The sequence below is a fragment of the Pseudopodoces humilis genome, chromosome 26 (assembly GCF_049639895.1).
Source record: "Pseudopodoces humilis isolate 2021_Gansu_Grassland_sample_001 chromosome 26, ASM4963989v1, whole genome shotgun sequence".
NCBI lineage: Eukaryota > Metazoa > Chordata > Aves > Passeriformes > Paridae > Pseudopodoces > Pseudopodoces humilis.
The window spans coordinates 5,016,163-5,044,141 of record NC_142225.1 but is presented as its reverse complement, the minus strand read 5'-3'; the positions used below and the strand labels follow the sequence as shown (position 1 = coordinate 5,044,141).

Genomic DNA, 27,979 nt, shown 5'->3' with positions numbered 1-27,979 from the left:
TCGTTATTAAAAAAAAATTAAAATACGGATATCCCAAAGGAAGAAATAACCCCCGAACCGCCCCACGCCCCTCCCGTCCCGCGTTGCTCCCTTGACACAAGGTAAACTTAAAAAAGAAGCCACCTGGGCAGCGCCCTTTTGGGGACACACCCGGGGGTCCCGGGGTGGGAGGGGGGGACTCAGAGGGTGCCGTGGCCGCGGGAGCCCAGGGCGAACCAGCCCATCTTCTCCTGGGCCAGGTCCAAGTCGCGGAGGCGAATTCCCACCTCCCCCAGCAGGATGTTCTCCCAAAATCCCTCCTCGCTCAGCACGCTCAGCCGCAGCTCCCGCTGCTCCAGGTCCCCCCGGGGGATCCCGTCGTACACCAGCTGTGGGACACAACGGGGGACAAACCCTCAGCCGCGGCCGCCCGCGGGGACGCCCCAAATCCGTCCCCGTCCCCCCCTTACCATCTCGTTGTAGGTGGGGTTGCAGGTTTTTCGGGCCACTTTGGTTTTCCTCTTGGTGGTTTTTTGGGGGTCGGGCAGCAGGTAGGTCTTGACGTAGGGGTCGGGGTCGTTGCCGTCCTGCAGGGGTGGCTGTGGGGCAGAGTGGGGACACGCGGTGAGAGCAGGGAGGGGACAGCCCCCCGGCCTGTCCCCGTGCGTGCCGTGCTCCTACCAGCCCTCGGATGTGCATCACCATGATGAAGAGCTTGTTGTTCTTGTAGGAGATGGAGAGCTTCACCTCCCCGCCGACCTTGCCCAGGGATCGAGCCCATGTGGCGTCTGGAGAGGGGGACGGGAGGGATGGGACAGCTTTGGTGTCACCTCCTGCCGTCACCCTCCAAAATCACACCCCAAAATCACCCCTGCCCCACCTGCCGGCTTCGGGGTCGGGTTGGTTCCAGCCGCCTTCTCATCCCGGGGCAGGGGGTGGAAGAAGGTGTAGATGAGGTCACACTGCGGGGTCAGGAGGTGACATTAGCGGTGACAGCGGTGACAACATCCCCGCCACTCAAGACCGGGGCAAGCGCCGATGCTCTACGTGGGGCACACGCCGCTGCTCTACGAGCTGCCTTGTCCCCAAGCGTTTCCCTGGTGGCCCTGCCGCTGTCCCCAGCTCCCCGCAGCCCCCACCCCGTGTCCCCACCTCTGCCACCTCAGGGGCGGCGTGGATCAGGTGCCAGATGTAGCCGTTGAGCTCCTCCTTGCGCCGCTCGGCCACCGCCTCGCCCCGCGGGCGCCCGATGACGAACCTGCTGGGGAAGCTGCGGGGGGACGGACACTCAGGGGGGTCTCGGGGTGTTCTGGGGAGTCCCCGGAGGTCCGGAGGGGCTTCAGGAGTACCTGGGCAGCAGCGAGGAGGGGAAGAGGAGGCGCAGCTTGTTGTGCAGCTCCTGGAACTCCTCGAAGGTGCGCTGCACGAAGGTCACCTCGCTCGGGTTGTCCCTCTGCACCTTCACCACGTAGGTCTGCAGAGAGGTGGGGCCGTGACGTGGGACGGGGCTCCGGGGCACCCCGAGCCCAGCCCGGGCCCGTCCCCAGCTGTCCCCACTCACGTAGCCCTTGCTGGGGTTGAAGACCCTCTCGTGGCGGCAGAGGAAGACGTCGCGGATCCGGCCGGACGTTTTGAGGGTGTGCGTGCGGGGGGCAAAGGACAGCGTGGGCCGGGCGTCCGAGGCCGTGAACTTCATCTGCGCCAGGTTGTGGATGAAGAAGTTGAGCTTGGTGGCCACGCTGCCCAGGCTGGACTCGATCAACCTGCAACGAGGCCGTCGCGTGCTCAGTGCCACCGTCCGAGGGACCCTCCGGCCGCTGCTGGGTCACCCGCCCACGTCCCCTACCTGGTGAAGTAGGTGGTGGCATCGGCATCGGAGTCCTGTGGCCTCAGCGCGTCGTAGACGTACTTGAGGTCCTCCAGGTCGGAGAGCTCGGGGATGCCACAGGACAGCATCTGGCAGGGATGGGGACAGGGATGGGGACAGGGATGGGGACAGGGGACAAAGGGACCCCTGTGCCACGCTGAGGGGAATTTTGTGGCCTCCCGGCTCTCACCAGCCCCAGCAGGTTGAGGAAGAGGTGGGTGTGCTTGCGGATCAGGTTGTAGGCCTGGCAGCAGAGGTCCACGAAGTCGTGGAAGCGGCTGGAGGGCTTGTCCCCGCCGTTGATGACGTACGCCATGTCCGAGGTGAAGACGAACGGCGCCCGGTCCCTGCGGAGGGGGACAGGAGGGACAAAGTGAGCAGGGATGGGGGGTGGGATCAGGAGAGGGAGAGGACGAGGACAAGGACAGGGAGAGGTCACCCACCACCAGGACATGGAGAAGGAGAGGTCACCCACCACCAGCACAAGGTCAGGGAGAGGTCACCCACCACGAGGACATGGAGAGGGAGAGGTCACCCACCACCAGGACATGGACAGGGAGCTTCTCCCTCTGTGGGGATGAGGACAGGAGGTCCCAGGGGCCTCTCTCACCTCTTGATGTTGCCGAACATCTGGGCGTGGCCCAGGAACCTGCCGAAATCGATGTGGAACATGTGGCCTGTGGTCTTGAGCATGATGTTGTCATTGTGCCTGTCACAGATGCCCAGCACGTAGGTGGCCACGCAGCAGCCGGCGCAGGAGTAGATGAAGTTTTCCACGGCCTGTGAGGAAGGAGGGAAGGAAAAGGAGAAAGGACGGATACGATGGGAAGCAAGGCTGGTCCCTGGAATGGTGGACACAGGGATTCTTCCTCACCTTCTCATACTCATCCTCTTTGGGGTTGTGTTTCTGCAACCAGTCCGCCAGTGGCCGGTCCTTGAAGGAGCCGGTCACGCCGTGCTCCACCTGGATCTTCCGCAGGGTCTCGGCGTTGGGGATCATCTCCACCATGCCTGGCAGGTGGGATAGTGGGGTGAGACCCTTGCAGCCCCAAGAGCTGTGACCCCAACCCCTTTTGTCACCAACCCGAGCATTCCCCACCTGTCACCACTGCGTGACAGGGATGGGATTGGTGGCATCACACCCCAGGATGGTGGCATCACACCCCAGGATGTCCCAAGCCATCTCCAGCTCCACCCAGAGCCCGGTGACCCCTGGGGACACCCAAACTCCATCTCACCTCTCCCACGGCCGGTGGAGAAGCAGCGGAAGATGACCATGCGCATGTCCAGCCCCTCCTGCACCCAGATCTTGTTCATGATGCGGATCATCTGCAGTGTCAGCATGTCCTGCCGCAGGTCATCGCCACACTGCCAGGGGAGAGCCACCAGAGCCATCAGAGCCAGGGAGGAGCCACCAGAGCCAGGGAAGAGCCACTAGAGCCACTAGAGCCACCAGAGCCACCAGAGCCACCAGAGCCACCAGAGCCAGGGAAGAGCCACCAGAGCCACCAGAGCCAGGGAAGAGCCACCAGAGCCAGGGAAGAGCCACCAGAGCCGCGAGAATCTTGGAGGGCTGTGCCAGGATTTGGGCATTTCCAAAGGTGCCAGGCTCACCTTGAAGATGACGCGGATGTTCTCCCCGAGCGGATCCACGTTCTGGAAGGAGAGCTTCAACGGGACGGCGTTGGAGTTGAAGTAGGAGCAGTCCTGCCGCGGGAAGGAGGGAGCAGCAGTGGGTCAGGGCGAGCCGGGAGCGGGCAGGAGCCCCCCTAGCCCCCCAGGCCTGGCACTCACCCGGGGCACGATGCCCTTGACCAGCAGGCTGGGGCTGAGCGGCAGCCGGCACGAGCCGTGGGCCTTGAAGAACTGCGCCACGTCCTCCAGCCCCTCGCGCAGGATGCCCTGCGGGGTGGGAATGGGGCGGGATCCATGGGAATGGGATGGGATGGGCAAGGGACGAGGTGGGGATGGGATAGGGTGGGCATGGATGGGGTGGGGATGGGATGGGATGGGATGGGATGGGATGGGATGGGATGGGATGGGATGGGATGGGATGGGATGGGATGGGATGGGATGGGATGGGATGGGATGGGATGGAATGGGAATGGAATGGAATGGGAATGGGATGGAATGGAATGGAATGGGAATGGAATGGAATGGGAATGGGATGGAATGGAATGGAATGGGAATGGAATGGGAATGGGATGGAATGGAATGGAATGGGAATGGAATGGAATGGAATGGGAATGGGATGGAATGGAATGGAATGGGAATGGAATGGAATGGAATGGGAATGGGATGGAATGGAATGGAATGGGAATGGAATGGAATGGAATGGGAATGGGATGGAATGGGAATGGAATGGAATGGGATGGGGTGCACAAGGAACAGGGTGACCATGGGATAGAGAGGGGTGGGCATGGGAAGGAGTTAGCATGGGATGGAGTAGGCACGGAACACAGCAGGCAAAAACCATCATGGACATGGGATAGGGTAGGAATGTGATGGGACAAGGCCGGCATGGGACGAGGCGAGCATGGGATCAGCAGGATGAGTGTGGGACACGGGGCTGACACCCAGCACCCCCTGCCCCCCTCCCAGCACCCACCTGGCGGGCAGATGGGGCGGCATCCCGGACCTGCTGTGCCAGCCTGGCCAGCGTGCTGACCAACAGGCACTGCCGGTCAAACTCCTCCCGCAGCCCCTTCCCGCAGCAGCACAGCAGCGCTGCCAGCAGGTACTGGTACCGGATGCTGAACTGCGAGTCCTTGAGGCCATCCTTCAGCAGCCTGCTGGGGACACGCGGGGTCAGGCCAGGCTCAGGGTCACACCCAGTTTGGGGACACACAGGGTCAGGTGAGGGTCAGGGTGCCCCTCAGCTTGGGGACATGCAGGGTCAGGCCAAGCTCAGGGTCACACCCAGCTTGGGGACACACGGGGTCAGGCCGGGCTCAAGGTGCCCCTCAGTTTGGGGACACACAGAGTCAGGTGAGGGTCAGGGTGCCCCCACCACTCCCAGAGCCCCCCAAACCCACCAGAAGAAGTAGTGGGTGATCTTCAGGTCACAAATGGCTCTCTTCATGAGGAAGCGCACCAGGGGGCTGTCCAGGTAGCACTCGTACTTCAGGGCCTGCGCGGGGGACAGCGTCACGGGGGCACGGTGGCACCGGCGGGCACCCCGTGGCACATGCCGGTGCCACCACCCACCTGGACCAGCTGGGGCAGGTAATCCAGCAGCTCCGTGTCCGAGATGGAGTCAATCCACTGCACGGCCGTCCTCCTCACCTCCTGGTCCGGGAACCTGCAGCCACGACACGTTCCGTGGGGTGACCGCGTCCTTCCGCCAGCGCCACGCGGGCCGGCGCGTCCCCACAGCCCACGGGTGGCTTACGTGGCGTGCAGCAGCCCCAGGGCGTCCTGGTGGCTCATGGAGGTCCACTGGCTGAGCAGGGCGTAGATGTCGGGCAGGCAGCCCCAGTCCCAGCTGGGGGCACTGGCCAGCAGCATGGGCAGGGCGCCGGGGGACGCGTGGCAGTGGCAGCGCTTCTCCCACAGCCGCTGCCGGTCCGCGTCCGTCAGCCTGCGGGGACACGGGGACAGGGTCAGGGACAGGGAGGAGGTGGCACCCCTGTGACCCCAAAACACGTGGAAGGTTTGGGAGGTGGCACCCCTGCGACCCCAAAACACACGGAAGGATTGGAGGTGGCGTCCCTGTGACCCCAAAACATGTGGAAGGTTTGGGAGGTGGCACCCCTGCGACCCCAAAACACACGGAAGGATTGGAGGTGGCGTCCCTGTGACCCCAAAACATGTGGAAGGTTTGGGAGGTGGCATCCCTGTGACCCCACTGTGCATGGATTTGAATGGGGCTGGCAGGACTGGGAGGTGGCATTCCCATGTCCCCAAAACACGGCCCTGGAAGTTCAGAGAGGTGGCATCCCTGTGCCCTCATCACACGTGGACAGAACGGGGCTGGCAGGATTGGCTGTGTGTCCCCTCTGCCCCCACCGTTTATTGGAACCCCAATAAACCCCTGAGCCCTCCCTGCATCCCCTACCCCTGGAGTGGAGGGGCTGATGGACAGCAGGACCCTGCTGGGGGACAGCCACCACCCCAGGCCCCGTGCCCCGGGGGGACTGAGCTGTCCCCCTGCCCAGGGACCCCCGAGCCAGCCCCGCTGGCCGAGCACCCCCCGAGCTTTGGGCAGCTGCTGACACCTGATCCCCCCGGACAGCTCGGGCTGGCTGAGGGACCGCTCAGCTGTCCCCAAGGAGAGGGAAAGCAGGGAGGGCCGAGCATGGGAGAGCCACCCAGCTCCAGAAAACTCCAGCTCCAGCCCTGGAGGAAGGATCAGCCCCTCGGATGTGCCAGGGCAGCGCTGTGGGGGTGTCACCCGTGTCCCCCCAGCAGGGCAGTGCCATAAATACCAGTTTATTTACCAATAAAGTGATTTTTTCTGCATGGCCTCCCGCAGCTGGCGCTGGTCCTCCTCCCCCAGGCTGCCGAACTCGTACCTGGGGCTGAACTCGGCCGCGGGCGGGTTGGTGAACTTCACCTCGAAGGCTGAGGTGGGGAAGTCGATCTGGGGCAGAGGCAGAGGGTGAGGAGACCCCCAGGTAGAAATTTGGAGGGGGATTTGTGTCCCTGGAACGCCAGGACGTACCTGCAGGATGACACTGTCAGGCTGGTTGAAGTTTGGGGCGCTCGACCTGGCCCTGGAGTTGTCCTGAGTCGCCGGCCACAAGCCCAGGAGCTTCCGCCCACAGGTCAGGACCCTGGGAGGGGACAAAGGGTGGCACTGGCGGGGCACTCGGGGCTGGGGCACTCGCGTGCCACCACTGCTGGTGCTGAGCTGAGGCACTGGGGACCCCGAGGTTTTGGGGACCCCACGGCACTGGGGACCCTCCTGTGCCCCCCAGGAACGCACACCCCACGTACTGCCTGAAGTTGAAGAGGGGGGTGGTGACCCAGCCCAGGGCCTCGGGGACCCGCCGCTGCTTGTTGGCGTCGGAGGAGCCGCCCGGGGGTGGCACGGGCACGGCGAAGAGGGTGACACTGAGCAGGGTCTCCCGGGGCAGCCGGTTCACCTGCACCGGGAAGCAGATCCTGCAGGAGAGAGGATGGGAATGGGCTCGGGATGCCAGGAATGGGCTCAGGGTGCTGGGGATGGGCTCAGGGTGCCGGGGACAGGCACTCCCAATCTCCTTGGCATGCCCCAGGAGAGCCTGGCCCTACAGACGCCTTTGCTGCTGGCACCGGGGTGTCCCTGGAAGTCACTGGAAGTCTCTGGAAGTCCCTGGAAGTCCCTGGAAGTCCCAGCCACCCCGCAGGTTTGGGGACAGCCAGCTGGTGCTGTCCCAGCCCCGGGAAGCTCTCCATGCCGCGAAGGTGACCGCAGGGACAGCGCCCTCCACGCAGAGCCCCGCCGGGCACTGACCTTGCCCCACAACCCGGGGGGACCCTCCTGGGACCCCGGGGCTGGGATTGCTCTCCGCCGCTCCCAGGGAGCTCGGGGTGGCAGCTACATCCCGCGGGAAAGGGGCTGGATCCCCGGGATCGCTGCGCTCGCCGCCGTCCCGCCGGGCACCTGTCCTTGGGGGCACCGGCGCCCTCTAAAATTATCCCGTCCCATCCCCACCTCCCCGGGCCGCTGTGGATGCCAGGCGTGGCGAGGCTCCCGCCGCTATTTTGGGAGCAGATCCCCTTTCCCGGGGCGGGGTTGCTATTCCCGGCGAGTGACACAAAAACTTCCAACTCCCCCCCCCAGATTAAAAAGAGGTGCGGAGAGGAGCAGAGGAGGAGATTGTGAGGATGATGAAGGCAGCGTGGGTGGGCACCGGGACCCCCGTGCCCGCCCCGGGGCCTTACTGCTGGTCCCAAATGATGAGGTGGAAGAGGTATTTGTAGACGTGGGCCTTCCTGGTGAGCAGGGGGCTGCACAGCTCCTTCCCGCCGTGGCTGAGGGAGCACGAGAGGTAGAAATCTTCATAACTGCGGGAAAAACACCAAATGAGCCGGGTGGGGCCACCTGAGCCCCTAAATCCTGCCCCGAGGATGGGAAAGGTGAGGTTTACCCGGGTCACCAGAACCCCTAAATTCTGTCCCGTGGTTTGGAAAGGGGTGGGGTTTACCTGGGTCACCAGAACCCCTAAATCCTGTCCCGAGGTTTGGAAAGGTGAGGTTTACCCGGGTCACCAGAACCCCTAAATCCTGCCCCGAGGATGGGAAAGGGGGACAGAACGGGGACATTTCCCCCTCCCCCGATGTCCCCAGCACCATATGGCACGGCGCATTCCGGCACACGGGGGGGCCCTGCCATGTGGCAGGTGCCGAGCGACAATCCGGGCAGGGCTGCGACAATCCGGGCAGGGCTGCGACAATCCGGGCAGGGCTGCGGGGCGCGGGGGTCAGGGGCTGGCGGCATTTCCCAGGCTCGCCGCTTTGTTCGGAGCCACTCACCAAGGGGAATACATTAAGGACAAGGACAAAGGCGAGGGGTCCCCGGAGGGGCGGCTCTGCCGGCGCCGCTGTCGCCACCCCCCGGTCCCCTCCCGGTCCCCTCCCGGTCCCCCCCGCGCCAGGCACGGGCACGGAGGAGCGGAACAAAGGGGCTGGCGCGGGGCCGCCGCGTGGGGCCATCTGTCACCTCCCCCGGGTGGCGCGGTGGCCTCGGCAGGAGCCAGCCCGGCCCGGGCTGCGGCGACATCCCGCCCTGCCTGGCAGTGCCAGCATTCCGGGGAATGTGCTGGGATTTTGGGGTGTCCCAGTGTCCACGTTCCCAGGAACACAATGGGATTTTGGGGTGTCCCAGTGCCAGCATTCCTGGGAATGTGCTGGGATTTTGGGGTGTCCCAGTGCCCATGTTCCCAGGAACACAATGGGATTTTGGGGTGTCCCGGTGCCAGTGATCTCAGGAACACAATGGGATTTTGGGGTGTCCCGGTGCCAGTGATCTCAGGAACACAGTGGGATTTTGGGGTGTCCCAGTGCCCATGTTCCCAGGAACACAGTGGGATTTTGGGGTGTCCCGGTACCAGTGATCTCAGGAACACAATGGGATTTTGGGGTGTCCCAGTGCCCATGTTCCCAGGAACACAATGGGATTTTGGGGTGTCCCGGTGCCAGTGATCTCAGGAACACAATGGGATTTTGGGGTGTCCCAGGCACACAGCGGGACTTTGCGACATCCCAGGAGCTGGAATCCCCTCCCCTCACATCCCACAATCCACAACCACTCCCTACCCCACCCTCAACCCCCAATATCCCCATTTTACCCCCTCTCCCTCCCCGGGGACCCTCAGGCCGCCTCACCCCTTGTCCCCAACATTCCCGGGAATACCTGGGATACGAACAACGCCCGGAAAGGCGCGGGGTAGCGGGGAGCGGCTCACCTGGCGGCCCAGGTGATGGGGATGCGGTGGGTGGCGTAGACGGTGAAGGCCAGCGGGCAGGTGAGCAGCCTCGCCTCCTGCGCCGCGCCCAGCTCGCGGCTCCCGGGCGCGGCCGTCTGGAAATCCGCGTTGAAGGTGCTGCAGTAGAGCTCCACCAGGTTGAGGATGGCAGCCGTCAGGCTCTCCACGATCCTCTCTGCGGGAAAGGCGGATCCGGCGGTTCCCTCAGGGATCTGTGGATCCCTCGGGGATCCGGCGGTTCCTCGGGGAAATGTGGGCAGGGATCCATGAATCCTTCAGGGATCGTTCAATCCCTCAGGGAAACACGGGCAGGGATCCATTGATCCCTTGGGGAAACATGGACAGGGATCCATCAATCCTCAGGGATCCATCGATTCCTTGGGGATCCATCAATCCCTCGGGGAAACATGGACAGGGATCCATCAATCCCTTGGGGAAACATGGACAGGGATTCATCAATCCCTCAGGGATCCATCGATTCCTTGGGGATCCATCAATCCCTTGAGGAAACATGGGCAGGGATCCATCAATCCCTCAGGGATCCATCGATTCCTTGGGGATCCATCAATCCCTTGAGGAAACACGGGCAGGGATCCATCAATCCCTTGGGGAAACATGGACAGGGATCCATCAATCCCTCAGGGATCCATCAATCCCTCAGGGATCCATCGATTCCTTGGGGATCCATCAATCCCTTGGGGAAACATGGACAGGGATCCATCAATCCCTCAGGGATCCATCGATTCCTTGGGGATCCATCAATCCCTTGAGGAAACACGGGCAGGGATCCATCAATCCCTTGGGGAAACATGGACAGGGATTCATCAATCCCTCAGGGATCCATCAATCCCTTGGGGAAACATGGACAGGGATTCATCAATCCCTCAGGGATCCATCAATCCCTCAGGGATCCATCGATTCCTTGGGGATCCATCAATCCCTTGGGGAAACATGGACAGGGATCCATCAATCCCTCAGGGATCCATCGATTCCTTGGGGATCCATCAATCCCTTGAGGAAACATGGACAGGGATCCATCGATCCCTCAGGGATCCATCAATCCCTTGGGGAAACATGGACAGGGATCCATCAATCCCTCAGGGATCCATCGATTCCTTGGGGATCCATCAATCCCTTGGGGAAACATGGACAGGGATCCATCAATCCCTCAGGGATCCATCAATCCCTTGGGGAAACATGGACAGGGATCCATCAATCCCTCAGGGATCCATCAATCCCTCAGGGAAACATGGACAGGGATCCATCAATCCCTCAGGGATCCATCGATTCCTTGGGGATCCATCAATCCCTTGAGGAAACATGGACAGGGATCCATCGATCCCTCAGGGAAACATGGACAGGGATCCATCAATCCCTCAGGGATCCATCGATTCCTTGGGGATCCATCAATCCCTCAGGGAAACATGGACAGGGATCCATCAATCCCTCAGGGATCCATCGATCCCACAGGGATCCTTCAGTCCCTCAGGGATCCATGAATTCTTCAGGGAAACATGGACAGGGATCCATCGATCCCTCAGGGATCCATCAATCCCTCGGGGATCCATTGATCCCTTAGGGAAACATGGACAGGGATCCATCGATCCCTCAGGGATCCGTCCCTCAAATCTGGATTTGGGACCCCCGTGCTGCTTCCCGCCAACCCAGGGATGAATTAACGACAGCGGGAATTCCAAACTTCCCATTTGGAGGAAGGGGAATTCCAGGTTTCCCATTTGGAACTCACTAGGAGCAACAACACTCCCCAAAATCCTCCTTTTTTTTTAACCAGACTGGTTTCCAACCCGTTTTTTGGCCCGGAGAGTTGAAGGAGGAGGAGGAGGAGGAGGGGTTGGAGATGAAAAGCGCCACGAACTTGAGCCCAGAAAGGGGAGCAGGAGAAGAGAAAGAAGAAATACCTCGATTTTCCCTCTTGGCCAGAACATTTGGATCCTGTGGAGGGAAAGAAAAAAAAAGAAAACCAAAACGAAACAAAACACACAAAAAAGTGAGAAACCACAAAAAATTAAAAAAAAAAAATAAAAAATGGAGAAATCACATAAAAAAAAAAAAAAAAAAGAAGAAACCACAAAAAAAAAAAAAAAAAGAAAGAAGAGAAACCACAAGAAACCCCTGAGCTGCAGCCCGGAGCTGCCAAGGCGGATTTTACGTAACCACCGCGAGCTGCCAGCTCCAGGCTGCTCGCGGCTATTCAGGGATTTTCCACGTGGTGGAAAGGAGGGAAAAGAGCCAGATGTGAGGAGTTCCTTTTTCTCTCCTCGCAGCTCCCGGCCCTGCAGGTGCCCCTGGCTCACCTTCTGGATTTTGGGCTGCATGCGGGACGGGCAGGGCGGCATCTGGTTGAGGGCGGCGGTGATTTCCTGGGATTCCACGGCCGCCAGGGCGTTGCAGATGGCCATGACCGACTGGATCACCCGCTCGGCTTTCAGCGGGAATTCTCCCTGCCAGGGGGAGAGGGGCTGCAATGGGATCTCCCCCCAACAGCCCAGGGGTCCGGCCCAGGAATGGAGCGATTTGTGCCTCAGTTTCCCGGTATTCCCCATCTCTTTTGGGTGGATTTTAGGAAAATTGAATTCTCCCCCCTGGAGGGTGTTGGGTGTTGGAAAAGGCTCCCCAGGGATTTGGCATGGCCAGAGCTCCAGGAGAGTTTGGAAAACGCTCCCAGGGGTGCCCAGGGTGGGATTTCGGGGTGTCTGTGCAGGGCCAGGAGTCGGGATTGATAATCCTCATGGATCCATTCCCGCTCCGGATATTCCAGGATTCCTGGCCTTCCTCTGACACAGAATCCCACGAGGAGAAGGGGAAGGAATCCACAGGAAAGGAAAAGTGACCCCAAAACCCCCCAAACCTCCCAAAGCACCGCTGGCCTCACCTCGGCCGCCAGGAACGCGTCCACCTCGTTGTGGAAGGTGTCGAAGAGGAGGCTCAGGGCCTGCCTGGGGGACAGGGGACTGCGCTCAGCCCCACCCAGGGGACACCTGGGGACAGATCCCCCACCCAGGGGACACCTGGGGACAGATCCCCCACCCAGGGGACACCTGGGGACAGTTCCCCCACCCGGGGGACACCTGGGCACAGTTCTGCTGCGCAGGGGACACCGGGGGGTCACATGGGGACAGATCCCCCACACAGGGGACACCTGGGGACACGTGGGGACAATTCTCCCATGTGGAGGACACCTGGGGACAGTTCCCCCACCCAGGGGACACATGGGGACAGTTCTGCCACTCAGAGGACACCTGGGGACACCTGGGGACACCTGGGGACAGATCCCCCATGCAGGGAATGCCTGGGGACGCCTGGGGACACGTGGGGACAGTTCTCCCATGTGGAGGACACCTGGGCACAGTTCCCCCACTGGGGGGACACGTGGGGACAGTTCCCCCACCCAGGGGACACGTGGGGACAGTTCCCCCACTGGGGGACACCTGGGGACAGTTCTGCCACTCAGGGGACACCTGGGGACACCTGGGGACACATGGGGACAGTTCTCCCACCTGGGGGACACATGGGGACACCTGGGGACAGTGCCGTGGTGTCCCCGGGGTGGGGACAGTGCCGCGGTGTCCCTGGGGTGGGAGTTGGAGACAGTGCCGTGGTGTCCCCGGGGTGGGGACAGTGCCGCGGTGTCCCCGGGGTGGGGACAGTGCCGCGGTGTCCCCGGGGTGGGGACAGTGCCGCGGTGTCCCAGCCGTGTCACCAGTACCTGCTGATGGTCTGTTTGAGGGGCCGCTCCTGCAGGTGGATGTGGTGGTTGAGGGTGGAGGGGCTCTGGTCATCGCTGGCCTGGGGACACCGAGAGGCTGAGCAGGGGTGACACCGAGCCCCGGTGACCCAGGGAGGTGACACCAACCCCTCAACGTCCCAAGGAGGTGACACCAAGCCCCTGGTGACCCAGGTAGGTGACACCAAGCCCTGGTGTCCCAAGGAGGTGACACCAACCCCTCAATGCCCCAAGGAGGTGACACCAACCCCCTGGTGTCCCAAGGAGGTGCCACCAAACCCCTGGTGTCCCAAGGAGGTGCCACCAACCCTTCAATGTCCCAAGGAGGTGCCACCAACCCCCTGGTGTCCCAGGGAGGTGACACCAACCCCCTGGTGTCCCCACGCACCGTGCGGGCCAGCTCGCTGCGTGCTCCCTTCCTCCGCAGCAGCTGCAGCCGGATGTCGATGTCGAATTTCCTGCAGTGCTGGATGTGCTCGTGGCTGCCCAGCGTGTGTTTGCTGCGGGGACAGGGCCACAGGTTCATCCCACATCCCAAAATCCCATCTGGAGTGCCCCAAAATCCCGCCTGGAGTGCCCCAAAATCCCACCTGGAGTGCCCCATTCCAAAATCCCACATCCAGGCTCCCTTGGGATGGGCTCAGAGCGAGGCTGAGCTTCCTGCAGGGCTGGATGAACTCGTGGCTGTCCAACATGAAGGGACATCTCCACAGGCTCATCCCACATCCCAAAATCCCACCTGGAGTGCCCCAAAATCCCACCTGGAGTGCCCCAAAATCCTGCCTGGAGTGCCCCAAAATCCTGCCTGGAGTGCCCCAAAATCCTGCCTGGAGTGTTCCATCCCAAAACCCCGCCTGGAGTGCCCCAAAATCCTGCCTGGAGTGCCCCAAAATCCCGCCTGGAGTGCCCCAAAATCCCACCTGGAGTGCCCCAAAATCCTGCCTGGAGTGCCCCAAAATCCTGCCTGGAGTGCCCCAAAATCCCACCTGGAGTGCCCCAAAATCCCGCCTGGAGTGCCCCAAAATCCCACCTGGAGTGCCCCAAAATCCTGCCTGGAGTGCCCCAAAATCCTGCCTGGAGTGCCCCAAAATCCCACCTGGAGTGCCCCAAAATCCCGCCTGGAGTGCCCCAAAATCCTGCCTGGAATGCCCCAAAATCCCACCTGGAGTGCCCCATCCCAAAATCCCGCCTGGAGTGCCCCAAAATCCCACCTGGAGTGCCCCAAAATCCTGCCTGGAGTGCCCCAAAATCCTGCCTGGAATGCCCCAAAATCCCACCTGGAGTGCCCCAAAATCCCGCCTGGAGTGCCCCAAAACCCCACCTGGAGTGCCCCAAAATCCTGCCTGGAGTGCCCCAAAATCCTGCCTGGAGTGTTCCATCCCAAAATCCCACCTGGAGTGCCCCAAAATCCTGCCTGGAGTGCCCCAAAATCCTGCCTGGAGTGCCCCAAAATCCCACCTGGAGTGCCCCAAAATCCTGCCTGGAGTGCCCCAAAATCCCACCTGGAGTGCCCCAAAATCCCGCCTGGAGTGCCCCAAAATCCCACCTGGAGTGCCCCAAAATCCCACCTGGAGTGCCCCATCCCAAAATCCCACCTGGAGTGCCTCAAAATCCCACCTGGAGTGTTCCATCCCAAAATCCCACCTGGAGTGCCCCAAAATCCTGCCTGGAGTGTTCCATCCCAAAATCCCCCCTGGAGTGCCCCAAAATCCCGCCTGGAGTGCCCCATCCCAAAATCCCGCCTGGAGTGCCCCAAAATCCCACCTGGAGTGCCCCAAAATCCCGCCTGGAGTGCCCCAAAATCCCACCTGGAGTGCCCCAAAATCCCACCTGGAGTGCCCCATCCCAAAATCCCAGCCAGGCCTTGGCTGGGCCCAGGGCGGCCCTGCCTGCACAGGGACTTTGTGGCAGCAGGAAACCCAGAGAATGAGGAATTGTTTTCCCTCCTTCCCCTCCGGAGCCGGGCCCAGCCTGCCAGGACCTGCCCAGGGATCCTCGGGAAGCAGGGCACGGATCCGAGCGGCTGGAGGGGGCTCTGAGAGCGGGATTGGGGTGAATCTTGGAGCTGGGAATGACAGGGAGAACCCTGGAGCTGGGAATGCCATCCTGATTCCCCCATCCAGACCCCCCTGGACCCCTCCAGCCGCAGGTCCCTCGCTGGCCTGGATCAATCCCACGGGAATGCCGTGCCAGCGGCTCAGGATGCCGGGCAGAGCTCCGGGGTTTTGGCACTTCCAGCATCTCCTTGGCCATGGGAAGATGTGGGAAGAAAAGATCGGCCACAAAAGGGGCTTTGTGCTCCCAGAGGAGCCAGGAAATGTCCTTTGGGGTCTGCTCCCGGCAGGAAAAGGGGATCATTCCTTCGGGAATGGCTGGATGGATCCGGCCCAGGCAGCTCCGAGATCCCCAGGGCTGCTGCGGAGACCTGGGCACATCTGGGCACACCTGGGCACATCTGGACAGGGCTGTTTGGAGCCACAAGGGCTCGGCACCCAAGGAACAGCCCCTTTGGTGGCCCTGAATCCCTTTTGGTGGCCCCAAATCCCCTTTGGTGGCCCCGAATCCCCTTTGGTGGCCCCAAATCCCCTTTGGTGGCCTTAAATCCCCTTTGGTGGCCCCAAATCCCCTGTGGTGGCCCTGAATCCCCTTTGGTGGCCCCAAATCCCTTTTGGTGGCCCTGCAGCCCCTCGGAGCCTCTCCTGGTCCCAAGCATTCCCAGCCGTCCCTTTAGATCCCAAACCGGCGGCTCCCGTGGCTCAGCTCCCACGGAATTCCCGCGGCCGGGGCATCTCTCCAGCAGCAGGAGCTGGCTCCAGCCCCGGGAAAGGCCGGGAATGCCGTGGCTGCTGCTTCTCCCTCTGCAGAGAGCTCTCCCAAACCCCCTGGAAAAACAGAATTCCTCCAGGAAAGGCAGTGAGGGGATGAGGGACGGCTCTTCCCTGACATTCCTGAGCCCCCCAGATCCCTGTCCCACCTTCTCCCGGGATTTAGGGAGAAGCCGGGCTCCGCTCCCTGACACGGCTTTTACGGAATTCTCCTCCAAAAACGCATTTTTGGCAGCTCCAGGCCTCCCAGCTGGTTTTCCAGGCGCCTGGGGGTCAGCCTGACGGATACCACCGGGAACAACATTCCCAACATGCTGCTCTTGGCGGGAGCAGCTCCAGAGGCAGGAAAAGGAACGGAGAAGCTCCTGCTGTGCTCACCGACATCAAACCTGGGTGTTCATCACACCCTGGAGTACCTGGGATGGATTTTCCCTGGTTTTTCCCAGTTTTTCCTGTTTTCTCTCTGTTTTTCCTTTGATTTTTCTGTTTTTTCCCTGTTTTTCCGTGTGTTTTTTTCCCTGTTTTTCCCATTTTACCCTGTGTTTTTCCCCCCATTTTTCCCTGTTTTCCCCCCATTTTTCCCTGTGTTTTTCCTTGTGTTTTTCCCTGTTCTGTCCTGCTTTTTCCCTGTTTTTCCCATTTTTTCTTGTTTTTTCCGTTTCCTTCCCCCTTTTTTTCTGTTTTTTTCCCTGTTTTTCCCCCGTTTTTTCCCTGGTTTCCCCCCGCTTTTCCCCATTTTTATCCCAGTTTTTCCCACGGCCCCTCACTTCTGCAGGAATTCCTCCAGGCCGCAGATTTTGAGCAGGAAATCCTCGACGTCCACGGCGTGCAGCTCGTCGTGGGTGTAGCACAGGGCCTGGTAAATCAGCAGGTCCACGGTGGAGGAGCCTGCGGGGACAGGAATCCTGAATTCCCGAACCCTCGGGAACGGCGGGAATGGCGGGAGCGGGTGGAAACGGTGGGGGTGGTGGGAATGGCGGGATTGGGGGAACGGCGGGAATGACGGGAATGCTGGGAATGGCAGGAGTGGTGGGAACAGCGGGAATGGCAGGAATTGGCAGGAATGATGGGAATGCTGGGAATTGCGGGATTGGTGGGAACAGTGGGAGGAATGGCGGGAGTATGGGGAATGGGAGGAATGGTGGGAGTGGTAGGAACGGTGGGAATACTGGGAATGCTGGGAATGCTGGGAACTGTGGGAATGGTGGGAACACCAGGAGCAGTGGGAATGCTGGGAATGGCGGGAATGGCAGGAATGGTAGGAACGACAGGAATGGTGGGATTGGTGGGAACAGCAGGAATGGTGGGAATGTAGGAATGGCGGCAATGCTGGGAACAGTGGGAATGGCGGGATTAGCGGGAATGGTGGGAACTGTGGAATTGGCGGGAAAAAGCAGGAATGGTGTGAACAGCAGGAATGGCGGGATTGGTGGGAACCAGTTGTGGGATTGGTGGGAATGGCGGGAACAACGGGAATGGAGGGAACAGTGGGAAGAGCGGGAACAGCAGGACTGGCGGGAATGAGGGAATTCCGGCTGTTCCCGAGGCTGGCGGCCCTCACAGTCGCAGGTGAAGGTCAGCGGCTCCCTCAGGCTGTCGCACACCACCGTCACCTTCAGGCTGACGCCGGCGCCCGGCTGCTCCGCGCTCAGGTTCACGGCGTTCCACACCAGCCCCGTCCCGGAATAATCCTTGGTGCCGGAGCTGGAGCGCAGCCTGGGGGAGCAGGGACGGCTCAGGGATCCTGATGGATTTGGGGGAGTCCCCCCGGCCCAAAAATCACCTGGGTGGCCTTGAACCCCCTTTTGGCACCACAAGGGCTCGGCAACCTTGGGAACAGCCCCTGTTGGTGGCCCTGAAGCCCCTTTTGGTGGCCCTGAATCCCCTTTTGGTGGCCCTGAAACCCCTTTTGGTGGCCCTGAATCCCCTTCTGGTGACCCTGAAACCCCTTTTGGTGGCCCTACAGCCTCTTTTGGTGGCCCTGAATCCCCTTTTGGTGGCCCTGAAACCCCTTTTGGTGGCCCTGAATCCCCTTTTGGTGGCCCTGAAACCCCTTTTGGTGGCCCTACAGCCTCTTTTGGTGGCCCTGAATCCCCTTTTGGTGGCCCTGAAACCCCTTTTGGTGGCCCTGAATCCCCTTTTGGTGGCCCTGAATCCCCTTTTGGTGGCCCTGAATCCCCTTTTGGTGGCCCTGAATCCCCTTTTGGTGGCCCTGAAACCCCTTTTGGTGGCCCTGAAACCCCTTTTGGTGGTCCTGCGGCCCGTTTGGGTTGTCCTGCGGGTATTTTTGGGTACTCACACATCCAGCATGTGACAGAACGCAGCCACCTCCTCGTCCCGCTCCTCGGACACCTCAAAGAGCTCATAGCCGTTGGCCAAGGAGTGCGGCCGGGGGGCCACCTGTGGGGCAGGGCACAGGCCTGTCACCTGGGGGCCACCACCGGGGCCACCCCGCCATGGGGACCACCAGCCCCGCTGGAGCACCTGTGCCATGCCAGGGCCACCGCGGTGGGGACAGAGGTGGCCCTGCAGCCCTGCGGGGGCCAGCACAGGGGGATTTGCTGTGCCCACAGCTGGGAGACCCTCAGAGCCCCCCAAAATTGGCCGTTCCCAGGGATATCCCACAGGGAAGAGCAGCAGGATGGGCAGGGACTGTCCCCAGGGGCGGGGGGACACTGCCCACCACTGTCCCCGCCAGGACAGGTGGCACCACCGTGCCAGGAGGAACAAAGGCGCCGCTGCCCCGGCAATTAACCCGGGAAGCAACTCTGGGAATCTCTGGGAGCTGGGAATGCCGCGGCCGCTCCATTTGAATTTTCCTAATGAGGCTGTGGCGCTCAGAGAGCTCTGAATTCCCAGCTCCATCCCCGCTCCAACTCCAATTCCAGCAGCGGGAAGCCTCTCACCGGCTCCACGGAGATCCTGCGGTTCCTGTTGGGTGCCAGGTTCTTCCTGTTGCCCGCGCGGGGTCCGTAGGTGCGCGGGGGCACCTGGGGGGGCATGGTCTTGCTCCGTGCCACCGGCTTCCCGCTGGATTCCTTCTCCAGGATGCTCCTGCCCTCCTTCCAGCCCCGGGAAGCTTCCCTCAGCACCTCGGACTCGTAGGTGGACTTGAGGTTGAGGCAGGTGATGGCGTCCATGCCGTAGGGATCCTCCTGGGAGATGCGGCGCCCCAAAAGCTTGTCCTGAGCCACCGAGAACATGTTGATGTCCCTGGGCTGGCCCTGGCCCTTGGGGGACAGCGGGGACGCCTTCCCCGAGTGCTGGCCGCCCTCGGGACAGCCCCACAGCGGGTGCCGCGGCGGCAGCGGTGGCGGGGAGAGCTTTTTGGGGGAACCGCCGCCGTTGTGGGGCTCGGAGCCATTGAGGGGCTCCCCAAGGAAATCCCGCTGCGAGCCCTCGAAGATGAACAGGTAATCCCCGCTCAGGGGGCCCTTCCGCCACGGCTGCGGCTCCGGCCGGGCCGGGCCGGGCCCGGGTGGCACTTGGGGACCCTCGGGGACAGCGGGGACGTTGTAGCTGAGCGTGGGGTCGGAGCCCGAGAGCCCCCGCGCCGCTTTGATGCCGGCACAGCCGTTCCTGTCCACGGGGTCATCCCAGGAGATGAGGGAATGCTCCCGGAGCTGCTCCTTCCTGGCCCGGCTCTCCTCCTTGTCCTGGCGGAGCCGGGATAAGGCGTCATATTCCATCTGCAGCGCCTCGGCCAGCGCCAGCTCCTTGCGGCTCAGCCCCACCGACTCCAGCGCCGGCCACTGCTCGCCGGGGCCGCGTGGGCCCGACATCCTGCCGGGATCGGGGTCAGGAGAACGGCATCCTGCTGCTCCGGCCTCCTGGGAACGGGAAAGGCATGGGGTTAACAGATGGGCACCCGCGGATGGCTGGGAATGGGGGAAGAGAGGGACTGATGGATGGGTGCCACTGGAATCTGGGAATGGGGGAAGAGAGGGATTAATGGATGGGCAGCCATGGATATTGGGAATGGGGAAAGTGAGGGATTAATGGATGGGTGCCCATGGATTCTGGGAATGGGGGAAGTGAGGGATTAATGGATGGGTGCCCATGGAATCTGGGAATGGGGGAAGTGAGGGATTAATGGATGGGTGCCCATGGATTCTGGGAATGGGGAAATGGAAATGCTGCAGGGATGGGATGGAGTATCCCAAAGTCCTTTCCCACCCATCTGGAATCTCCCAGATAAGGAAGGCCGGGCTGGCGCTGCTGGCTCAGCCCTTCCTCTGTGCCTGGAAAAAGGGAAACGCGCGGGGGCCCAGCAGGGCCAGGGGTAAAAATAAAGACGTGGCTGCAGCTGCTGCTGCTTCCCCTTCCTCGGGAGCCCACGGACACCAGGCAGGGCAGGGGCCGAGCTGGAATCCCTGATTTTTTTCCCCAAGGATAAAATCAGCCCCGGATTTGGGGAGGGCAGCAGGATCAGCACCTGCAGCTGAGGCTGAGCCACCCCAAACCCCACAAGTCTGCCCCAGCACGGTGATTTTAGAAAAATTATCAGTGATTTGAGGGAAAAAAAACCAGCCCCTGCCGGCAAATCCAGGGATTTTTAAGGCAGAATGGAAGAGATGGGAAAGGAAGGGATGAGGGGGGCAGCTCCAAGCTTTATTTCAGGAGAGGGAACCGGGAATGGCCTGGGACAGACGGGAAATTTCTGGATCTCACGGATATTCCCCAGCACCCACCCCAGGGACTGCTCAGCTCTAAAAATCACCTCCAGTTTTTTGGGATTTTGGGCAGGTTTGGCTCACGGGAGCTCCCATTTTTGGGGTTCAGACCAGGTCTGGCTCCAGTGCCCCCCCAGGCTCTCCTCTGCCCCACACAGGGCTCTGTTGATGCCCCAATTTAGGGTAAAAAAGGGACCACTCCCCCTTCCCAGTAATGACAAAAATTTTACTGGGAGCGCTGGGCACCACCGTGCCCATTTTGGGGAAAGCAGGAAAATCCTAAATCCCAAAACATCCCAGGCAGGAGAGGCCTGGGACCTCCCCCAGCCCCACAAGTGGCCCCCACACCCCACCCCAGTGACCAGTGACCACCTCCCTCCATTCCAGGCCGGTCCTGGGGGGTTTTTGTCACCCCCTGGACATGTTTGGATGGGATATCGGGAATAAATCCCAATCCCAAGGGCCCCCCTGACCCCGAGCTCTGCAGGACCAGATGGTTCCTAACGAGCTCCGCAATTCCCGCAGGATTTGTCCCTTCCCAAGTCCCTCTTGGCCCCCCAGCACCAGCTCATCCAGGGATTTTGGTGCTTTCCAGCTGGAAAAACTGGCTCCAGGGGGTGTTGAGAGGTTGGGAATGTTCCCTTCCCTGGCATTTCAGGCCCTGCTGGCAGCTGCGGCTTTTTCCTGGAAAAGCAGAAATCCCAAAAGCTGGAAGCCGAACAGAGGAAAATCTGCTTTTAACCCAAAAGCAATAAACTCGATTTTGTGGCTGACAAAGCCACAGCTCCGTGCTGGTCTCCAAGACAAACATCTGCATCCCGCTGGAGCTCGGAGCCGCGTGTGGGGCTGGAATTGCCACGAGAATGGGGTGGGAATGGGGTGGGAATGGCCACGGGAATGGGAATGGGGTGGGAATGGGGCAGAAATGGGGTGGGAATGGGGTGGGAATGGCCACCCCATGGGGCAGGAATGGAGTGGGAATGGGGTGGGAATGGGGCAGAAATGGGGTGGGAATGGAGCAGGAATGGGGTGGGAATGGCCATGGGAATGGGGTGGAAATGGGGCAGAAATGGGGCAGGAATGAGGTGGGAATAGCCACGAATGGGGCGGGAATGGGGCAGAAATGGGGTGGGAATGAGGCGGGAATGGGGTGGGAATGGCCTGGGGAGTGGGGTGGGAATGGGGTGGGAATGGGGCTGGAATGAGGTGGGAATAGCCACGGGAATGGGGTGGGAATGGGGTGGGAAAGGCGTTCTACCCCATGGAGGAAAGCCTGGCTGAGGGGTCTGACAGCCACCAGGGGATGTCACCTGTGTTGGGGACACCGTGAGCCGGTGGCTCAGCCCCTTCCCATCCCAGAAGGAGCAAGGATTTGGATAATCCCAAGGGAAAGCCCCAGAATTTCCCTCCAAGTGCCGGTCCAGGAGCAGGAAGCGATGCTGGGTCAGAGCCTCCCGCTCCATGGGAATTCCAAGGGAATTTTCACGGTGCCATCGTTAAAGGGACCCACCCTGATCCCGGGAAACCTGGCAGGATCCCTTGGGATTCCATGGCAGATCCCTGGCTCCCCCTGAGCTGGGATGGGATCCCAGTGGCTCCTGAAGCATCCCCATCCCTCCCTTCCCCTCCTCAGGATCCTACAGCATCCCATGGCAGATCCCTGGATCCCCCAAATTCCAGATTCCCTCTGGAAGCAAAAGAGGCCGGATTTCCCCCAAATCCCATCCCAGCAGCCTTTTCCAGGCATCTCCCTTCCCGTTCCCCACTCTGTGGACAAAAAGCCGAATCCCAGAATCCCGGGGGTTGCACTCCCAGCTTTCCAGAGGGGGTTTGGAGCTGGATCCCCACGCCAGGAGCTGCCAGCAGGATTTTTCAGGAGAGCGGCAGGAAAGGCCTGGATTTTATCCCAAAGATCCAGCCCCGCTTCCGACCTGTTTTGGAGGATTTTCCTGCTCCTCCAGCTGATTTTTCTCCTATGGACAGCCCAGCCCAGCCCGGTCCCAGCTCTCCGGAGGAGGCAGGATGTGGAGCTGGACGGTGCCAAAGGCTTTTCCATCATTTTCCACGGATTTCCACCCACAGGAGGAAATCCTGCCCTGGAAAGGTTTGGGATGAGAGAATCCCAAATCCCCCGAGCCAAAAAAAGAGGGAGAACCTGAGCAAGGGACAGCAGAGGGGACAGCAGGACCAGGCTGGGATTTGGGGTGGTGACAGATCCCCCTTTTCCAAGAGAGCTGTGGCACCCCACGGTGTCCCCACGGTGTCCCCAGCCTGACCGGAGCTCGGAGCCGCCTCCTGTCCCTGTCCCCGTGTCACTCCCACGCCCGGACTTTCGGAATCTCTCAGCCCGTCCCCGGTGCCACCGGCCGTGTCCCCCGCGCTTCCTCCCCGCCACCCCAGGGAGCGCAGCGGGGACAGCAGGGGTTGGAGCCCTAAAAACACCCCGAAAACACAGAAAAAAACACCCCAAAACCACCAGGAAAAACGTCCCAAAACCACCCCATAAAACACCTCAAAACTGCCCCAAAAACACCCCATAAAACACCCCATAGAAACCCCCATAAAACACCCCCAAAACAACCACAGAAAACACCCCCACACCGCCCCCAAAACACCTCCAAAACGCCCCATAAAACACCCCAAAAACCACCTCAAAAACACCACATAAAACACCCCCAAAATGACGCAAAAACACTCAAAAAATGCCCCCAAAACCTCCTCAAAACCGCCCCAAAAACATCCTAAAAAACACCCCAAAACGCCTCAAACCCACCCCAAATCGCCCTAAAATCACCCCAAATCCTCCCCCGAGAGCTGATCCATGTGGAGCACAGCTCGGGAAGCATCCCGGGATGCTCTGGGAAGCAGCAGCAGGATTTGGGATGGATTTGGGATCCCCCGCGCTGCCCATCCCTCATCCCGGCGCTCCAGGGCGGCCCCGGGGGATGGATCCCGCTGCTGTATCCATGGAAAACGCTCCAACCCCTTCCCTGTTGCCATGGGGCGCCTCTCCCGGAGCCAGCTGCTCCCACAGGCCAAGTGCCGGGATGCAGGGAGCACATGGATCATCCTGGGATTCAAGGGAAACTCAGAATTCCCGTCCCAGTTTGGAATTGGAAATCCCAAAAATGAGCCCGGTCTCGAAAATCATGGAATAAAATAAAACCACCCTGAGAGGGTTTCATTTCTAGAGCCACAAATGCATCCATCAACCTCAAATCCAGCAAATCCAAACCTCTGGAAGCAAAGAAAGGATTCAGGGAGGACAGGGATCATCCCAGGGATGCAGGAAAAACTGAGATCGTCATCCTGGGGATTCAGGAAGGATCAGGATCATCCTCAACCCTTTTAGGGCCCCATAATCCTCACCAGATCCATCCCAGCCTGGAATGGGAAGCAGCTCCTGGGGCTGCTCATCCTGCAGGATTCCCATGCCAAGGACACAGGCACGGAAAACCGGGATGGGATTGGGAATGCTCCTGGAGGGATCCCTGAGCCTTTCCAGTCCCTGGCCTTGCACAGCCCTTCCCATCCCGGGGTATCCCTGTGCTCTGGCTGTCACATCCCGGTGAATCTCGGTGAATCTCGGTGAATCCCGGTGAATCCCGGTGAATCCCAGTGAATCCCGGTGAATTCCGGTGAATCCCGGTGAATCCCGGCAACACTCCCACACGGAGCACCTGCTCCCACTGCAGCAGGCAGGGAATGCCCGGCAGCAGGCTGGGAAGGGCCGATCCTCTGGATCCTCTGGATCCTCTCCCCAGCCTCCCTCTGGAATTTGGGAGGCCAGGAGGTGGGGCAGGTGCCTGGAGGTGGGGCGGTTATCCCGAGAAATCCGGGATAGGCAGGTTCCCCCAGCCCACAGCTCGCTGTTATCCCAATCCCTCCCGCTCTGGGAAGGAAGGATTGATTTTCCTGGGAGATCCGGGCTCCAGGCAGGTTTCCCCATCCCACAGCTCCCTGCTATCCCGCGCCTCCCGCTCTGGGAAGGAAGGATTGATTTTCCTGGTCACGCTGGTGCTCGCTGAGCCGGGCCCGGATCCCGGGAACAATCCCAGCCGTGCTCGGCCTCGCACACACAGGCAGGGAATCCATGGAGCTCCCTCTCCCGAGGGGAGCAGCTCCCAAACCTCTGGAATTTGTTATCCAGGAGCATTCCCGCAGGTTCGGGATCCGCAGGAGCGCAGGGATCCTCACAAGAGCCTCCTGCCCCTAAAACCGTGGGGTTTAGGGATGGGATGGAGCTGAACCTCACACCACGGCTGTCCCTGTCCCTGTCCCTGTCCCTGTCCCTGTCCCTGTCCCTGTCCCTGTCCCTGTCCCTGTCCCTGTCCCTGTCCCTGTCCTGTCCCCAGCCCCGATCCCAAGGGTGCCATCCCTCCCCAGGCCAGGCGGGTGGGGAGCAGAGGCTCCAAAACCAAAAACCAAGACCAGAACCATTCCAGGATTCCGTGATCCCCATCCCTTCCCTATTTCTATCCCCCCCGTCCCCTTTGCCCAACTCCTCGGGCACCATTTCATTGTTCCGCTCATCCAAACCCCCCAAATTCTCTCTGCCCGGGGACATTCCGAGCCCCCCATCCCTGGCGAGGGGCAGCCCCGCATCCCCCCCGCCGCTTTTGGGGATCCCGCTGCTCCGGGAGCAGCACCAGGATGGAGCCGCAGCTTTCGGGAAGCCAGCGGGACCCTCATCTCCCCCCCGGGAGGGGAAATTACGGGCAAACAAACCCACATTGAAACAGAAAATATAATTTTTCAGCGGGGCGAGCCGAGCGGAGCCCCTCGCTCCCTCCGCTCCCCGGCGCGGCCCTACCTGCTCCGAGCGGCGGCGGCGGCGGGGCCGGGGATGCGGGAGGAGCCGGAGGGATGCGGGAGGAGCCGGAGGGATGCGGGAGGAGCCGGAGGGATGCGGGAGGAGCCGGAGGGAGGCGGGAACATCGCGGCGGAGGCGGCGGACAATGGCGGGCGCAGCGCGGGGCGGTGCGGGGCCATCTCCCGGCCGCGCTCCGCATTGCACAGAGCCCCGGCCGGTGTCCCTCGGTGTCCCCCTGAATGTCCCCGGGGTGTCCGGCATTGCACAGAGCCCCGGCCGGTGTCCCCCGGTGTCCCCCTGAATGTCCCCGGGGTGTCCGGCATTGCACAGAGCCCCGGCCGGTGTCCCCCGGTGTCCCCCTGAATGTCCCCGGGGTGTCCGGCATTGCACAGAGCCCCGGCCGGTGTCCCTCGGTGTCCCCATGAATGTCCCCGGGGTGTCCGGCATTGCACAGAGCCCCGGCCGGTGTCCCCCGGTGTCCCCCTGAATGTCCCCGGGGTGTCCGGCATTGCACAGAGCCCCGGCCGGTGTCCCCCGGTGTCCCCCTGAATGTCCCCGGGGTGTCCGGCATTGCACAGAGTCCCGGCCGGTGTCCCCTGAATGTCCCCGGGGTGTCCCAGGTCTCCCTCCGCATCGCACGGAGCCCGGGCTGATCCTCCCGCTGTGTCCCCCGGTGTCCCCAGGTGTCCCCCGCTGTCCCGGGCACGCTCCGGGGTGCTGCTCCCGCATTCCCGCATCCTCTTGCCCTGTCCCCGCATCCCTCTCCTGTCCCCGCGCTGTCCCCGGGCTGCCCCCGGCTCTCCCCATGGAATCCCGGCGGTTCCCTCCTCGTGTCCCCGCATCTCCCCCGTGGGATGGCCTCGCCCTTGTCCCCATCCTCGGGGACATCTCTGCGATTCCCCACTGGGGATAAGGGAATGTGGGAGCTGCTTTGGGACCGGGGTGCCGGTCCCCAGAGCCCCCCGGACACTTTGTCACCGCAGCAGCCCCGGGCTCAGGGGACAGGGGGACACCCCGAGCCGTGGCAGAGGTGCCGGGATGGGTTTTCCCTGGCAGACAGGGATTACGGCATTCCATCCCTGGAATTCCGCTCACCCCGAGACCCCGGGGGTCGCAGAAATTATCCCGGTGTTACGAATCCCAGAGTGTTATCCCGGCCTTCCTCAAGATTCCCCTGGAGGGAGGGTGGAGGTTTCTTGGGATTCACCAGGAGAGCTGGGGGTCCCCGGGTGTGACCCCATGTCCCAGCAGGCCCCAGCCAGCCTCGTGTCCAGGGACACCGAATCATTCCTGGTCCTGGAATGGATCATTCCCGGTCCTGGCACGGATCATTCCCGGTCCTTCTCTTGCCCTTTTAACCCCCAGACTCTTCTCCGGCGCACCTCACTTTGCTAAAGGGAGAAGAGACCGGGGGACCCCCAGAACCGGCAGTGGGGACACCCCCGTTCTCCCAGCCCGTGGGGAGAGGAATGTGCGGGATCAGTGGAATGTGCGGGATGAGCCTGGCGCTGGATTCTTGGGATCCGCGGCCGTGGGGCTGGGGGCTGCGGGGGGCAGACAGGGGGATCAATCAGGGAGGATCAATCAGGGGTGATCAATCAGGGGGGATCAATCAGGGGTACAGGCAGGGGGATCAATCAGGGGGTGCAGACAGCTGGGTGCAAACGGGGGTACAGGCAGAGAGGGTTCAGTCAGGGGCAGGCAGGGAAGGTGCAGACCCCAGAACTGTGGGGTTCAGGTGGAGGGGATCAATCAGGGGGTACGGGGGGGGGTACAGACTCTGGGGCGCAGATTTGGGGTTCAGGTGGAGGGGTCACTTAGGGGGTGCAGGAGAGGAGGCGCAGGTTTGGGTGCAGCCAGGAAAGCACAGCCCGGCACAGGGTGATATTCGGCAGCGCCGCCCTTTGCAGCAGAGCCCGGATAGCTCAGTCGGTAGAGCATCAGACTTTTAATCTGAGGGTCCAGGGTTCAAGTCCCTGTTCGGGCGACTGTCCCTTTTTCACTATTCTTTTAATTTTATTGCCCCATTATTATTTTTTTCCCCCAAAATCCCTTTTCCACACGCGCGCCACGGCCGGCGCTGCCCGCCGGAGGGTCCCGGCTGTGCCTGCGGCGAGTCCTGACAGGAAATAAAAAAAAAAATAGAACGAATATATGGAAAAAGGACATTCGCCCGAACAGGGACTTGAACCCTGGACCCTCAGATTAAAAGTCTGATGCTCTACCGACTGAGCTATCCGGGCTCTGAACGTCGTGGGCTCTCAATGCTCTTATCAGCACACAGCAGGACGACCGCTCCTGGTTTTTTTGCAGGAATTCTGTTCCCTCCCCCCGGGTCCAAACACATAATTAGATAAACTATTCTAATTATTTCTGCGGCAGCCGTGCAGTCGGCCACAAACCCAGAGCATGGCGGAGGGTTGTGCCGTTGGCACCCAGCGGTTCCGCTCCGGTCGCTTCCCAAGAGCTGCGCCCGTGCCGGGATTAGCTGGGAATTTTCCAGACGTGTGGATCCCAGCTTGGAAGGGAGCTCTGGAAAGAATTCAGTCCACCCCTGCGACAAGGCAGGGTGACCTGGAGCAATGACACGGGAAAGTGTGGGTTTTATAATGAATGTAGCTGGATATTCTAATATCCAGGTGGGTATTCCAGGGAATATCCAAAT

At 61.3% G+C, this 27,979-nt stretch overlaps 1 protein-coding gene and 2 non-coding genes across 3 annotated transcripts; 1 reads left to right on the top strand and 2 right to left on the bottom strand.

The window, feature by feature from the left end:
- Position 1: 1 nt before the first annotated feature.
- On the bottom strand, positions 2-25,359 carry PIK3C2B (phosphatidylinositol-4-phosphate 3-kinase catalytic subunit type 2 beta). The gene is made up of 33 exons (XM_005529304.3): positions 25,315-25,359; positions 18,735-19,658; positions 18,128-18,228; positions 17,390-17,544; positions 16,596-16,716; positions 13,392-13,503; positions 12,986-13,065; positions 12,152-12,215; positions 11,574-11,720; positions 11,178-11,211; positions 9,238-9,433; positions 7,715-7,837; positions 6,785-6,952; positions 6,510-6,621; positions 6,286-6,428; positions 5,238-5,426; positions 5,054-5,147; positions 4,882-4,976; positions 4,455-4,635; positions 3,641-3,748; positions 3,461-3,553; positions 3,085-3,214; positions 2,721-2,857; positions 2,457-2,626; positions 2,037-2,193; positions 1,826-1,935; positions 1,541-1,742; positions 1,329-1,453; positions 1,132-1,249; positions 860-941; positions 661-767; positions 450-578; positions 2-368 (listed from the first exon to the last, which is right to left on the bottom strand). Exons 2-33 carry the CDS (start codon positions 19,608-19,610, stop codon positions 180-182), a joined length of 4,848 nt encoding a protein of 1,615 aa, XP_005529361.2. The 5' UTR covers positions 19,611-19,658; positions 25,315-25,359; the 3' UTR covers positions 2-179.
- Positions 25,360-27,228: 1,869 nt separating this feature from the next.
- On the top strand, positions 27,229-27,301 carry TRNAK-UUU (transfer RNA lysine (anticodon UUU)). Its single transcript has one exon. It is a non-coding gene; the product is annotated as a tRNA-Lys (tRNA).
- A 183-nt stretch (positions 27,302-27,484) lies between these two features.
- TRNAK-UUU (transfer RNA lysine (anticodon UUU)) lies at positions 27,485-27,557 on the bottom strand. Its single transcript has one exon. It is a non-coding gene; the product is annotated as a tRNA-Lys (tRNA).
- Positions 27,558-27,979: the final 422 nt, after the last annotated feature.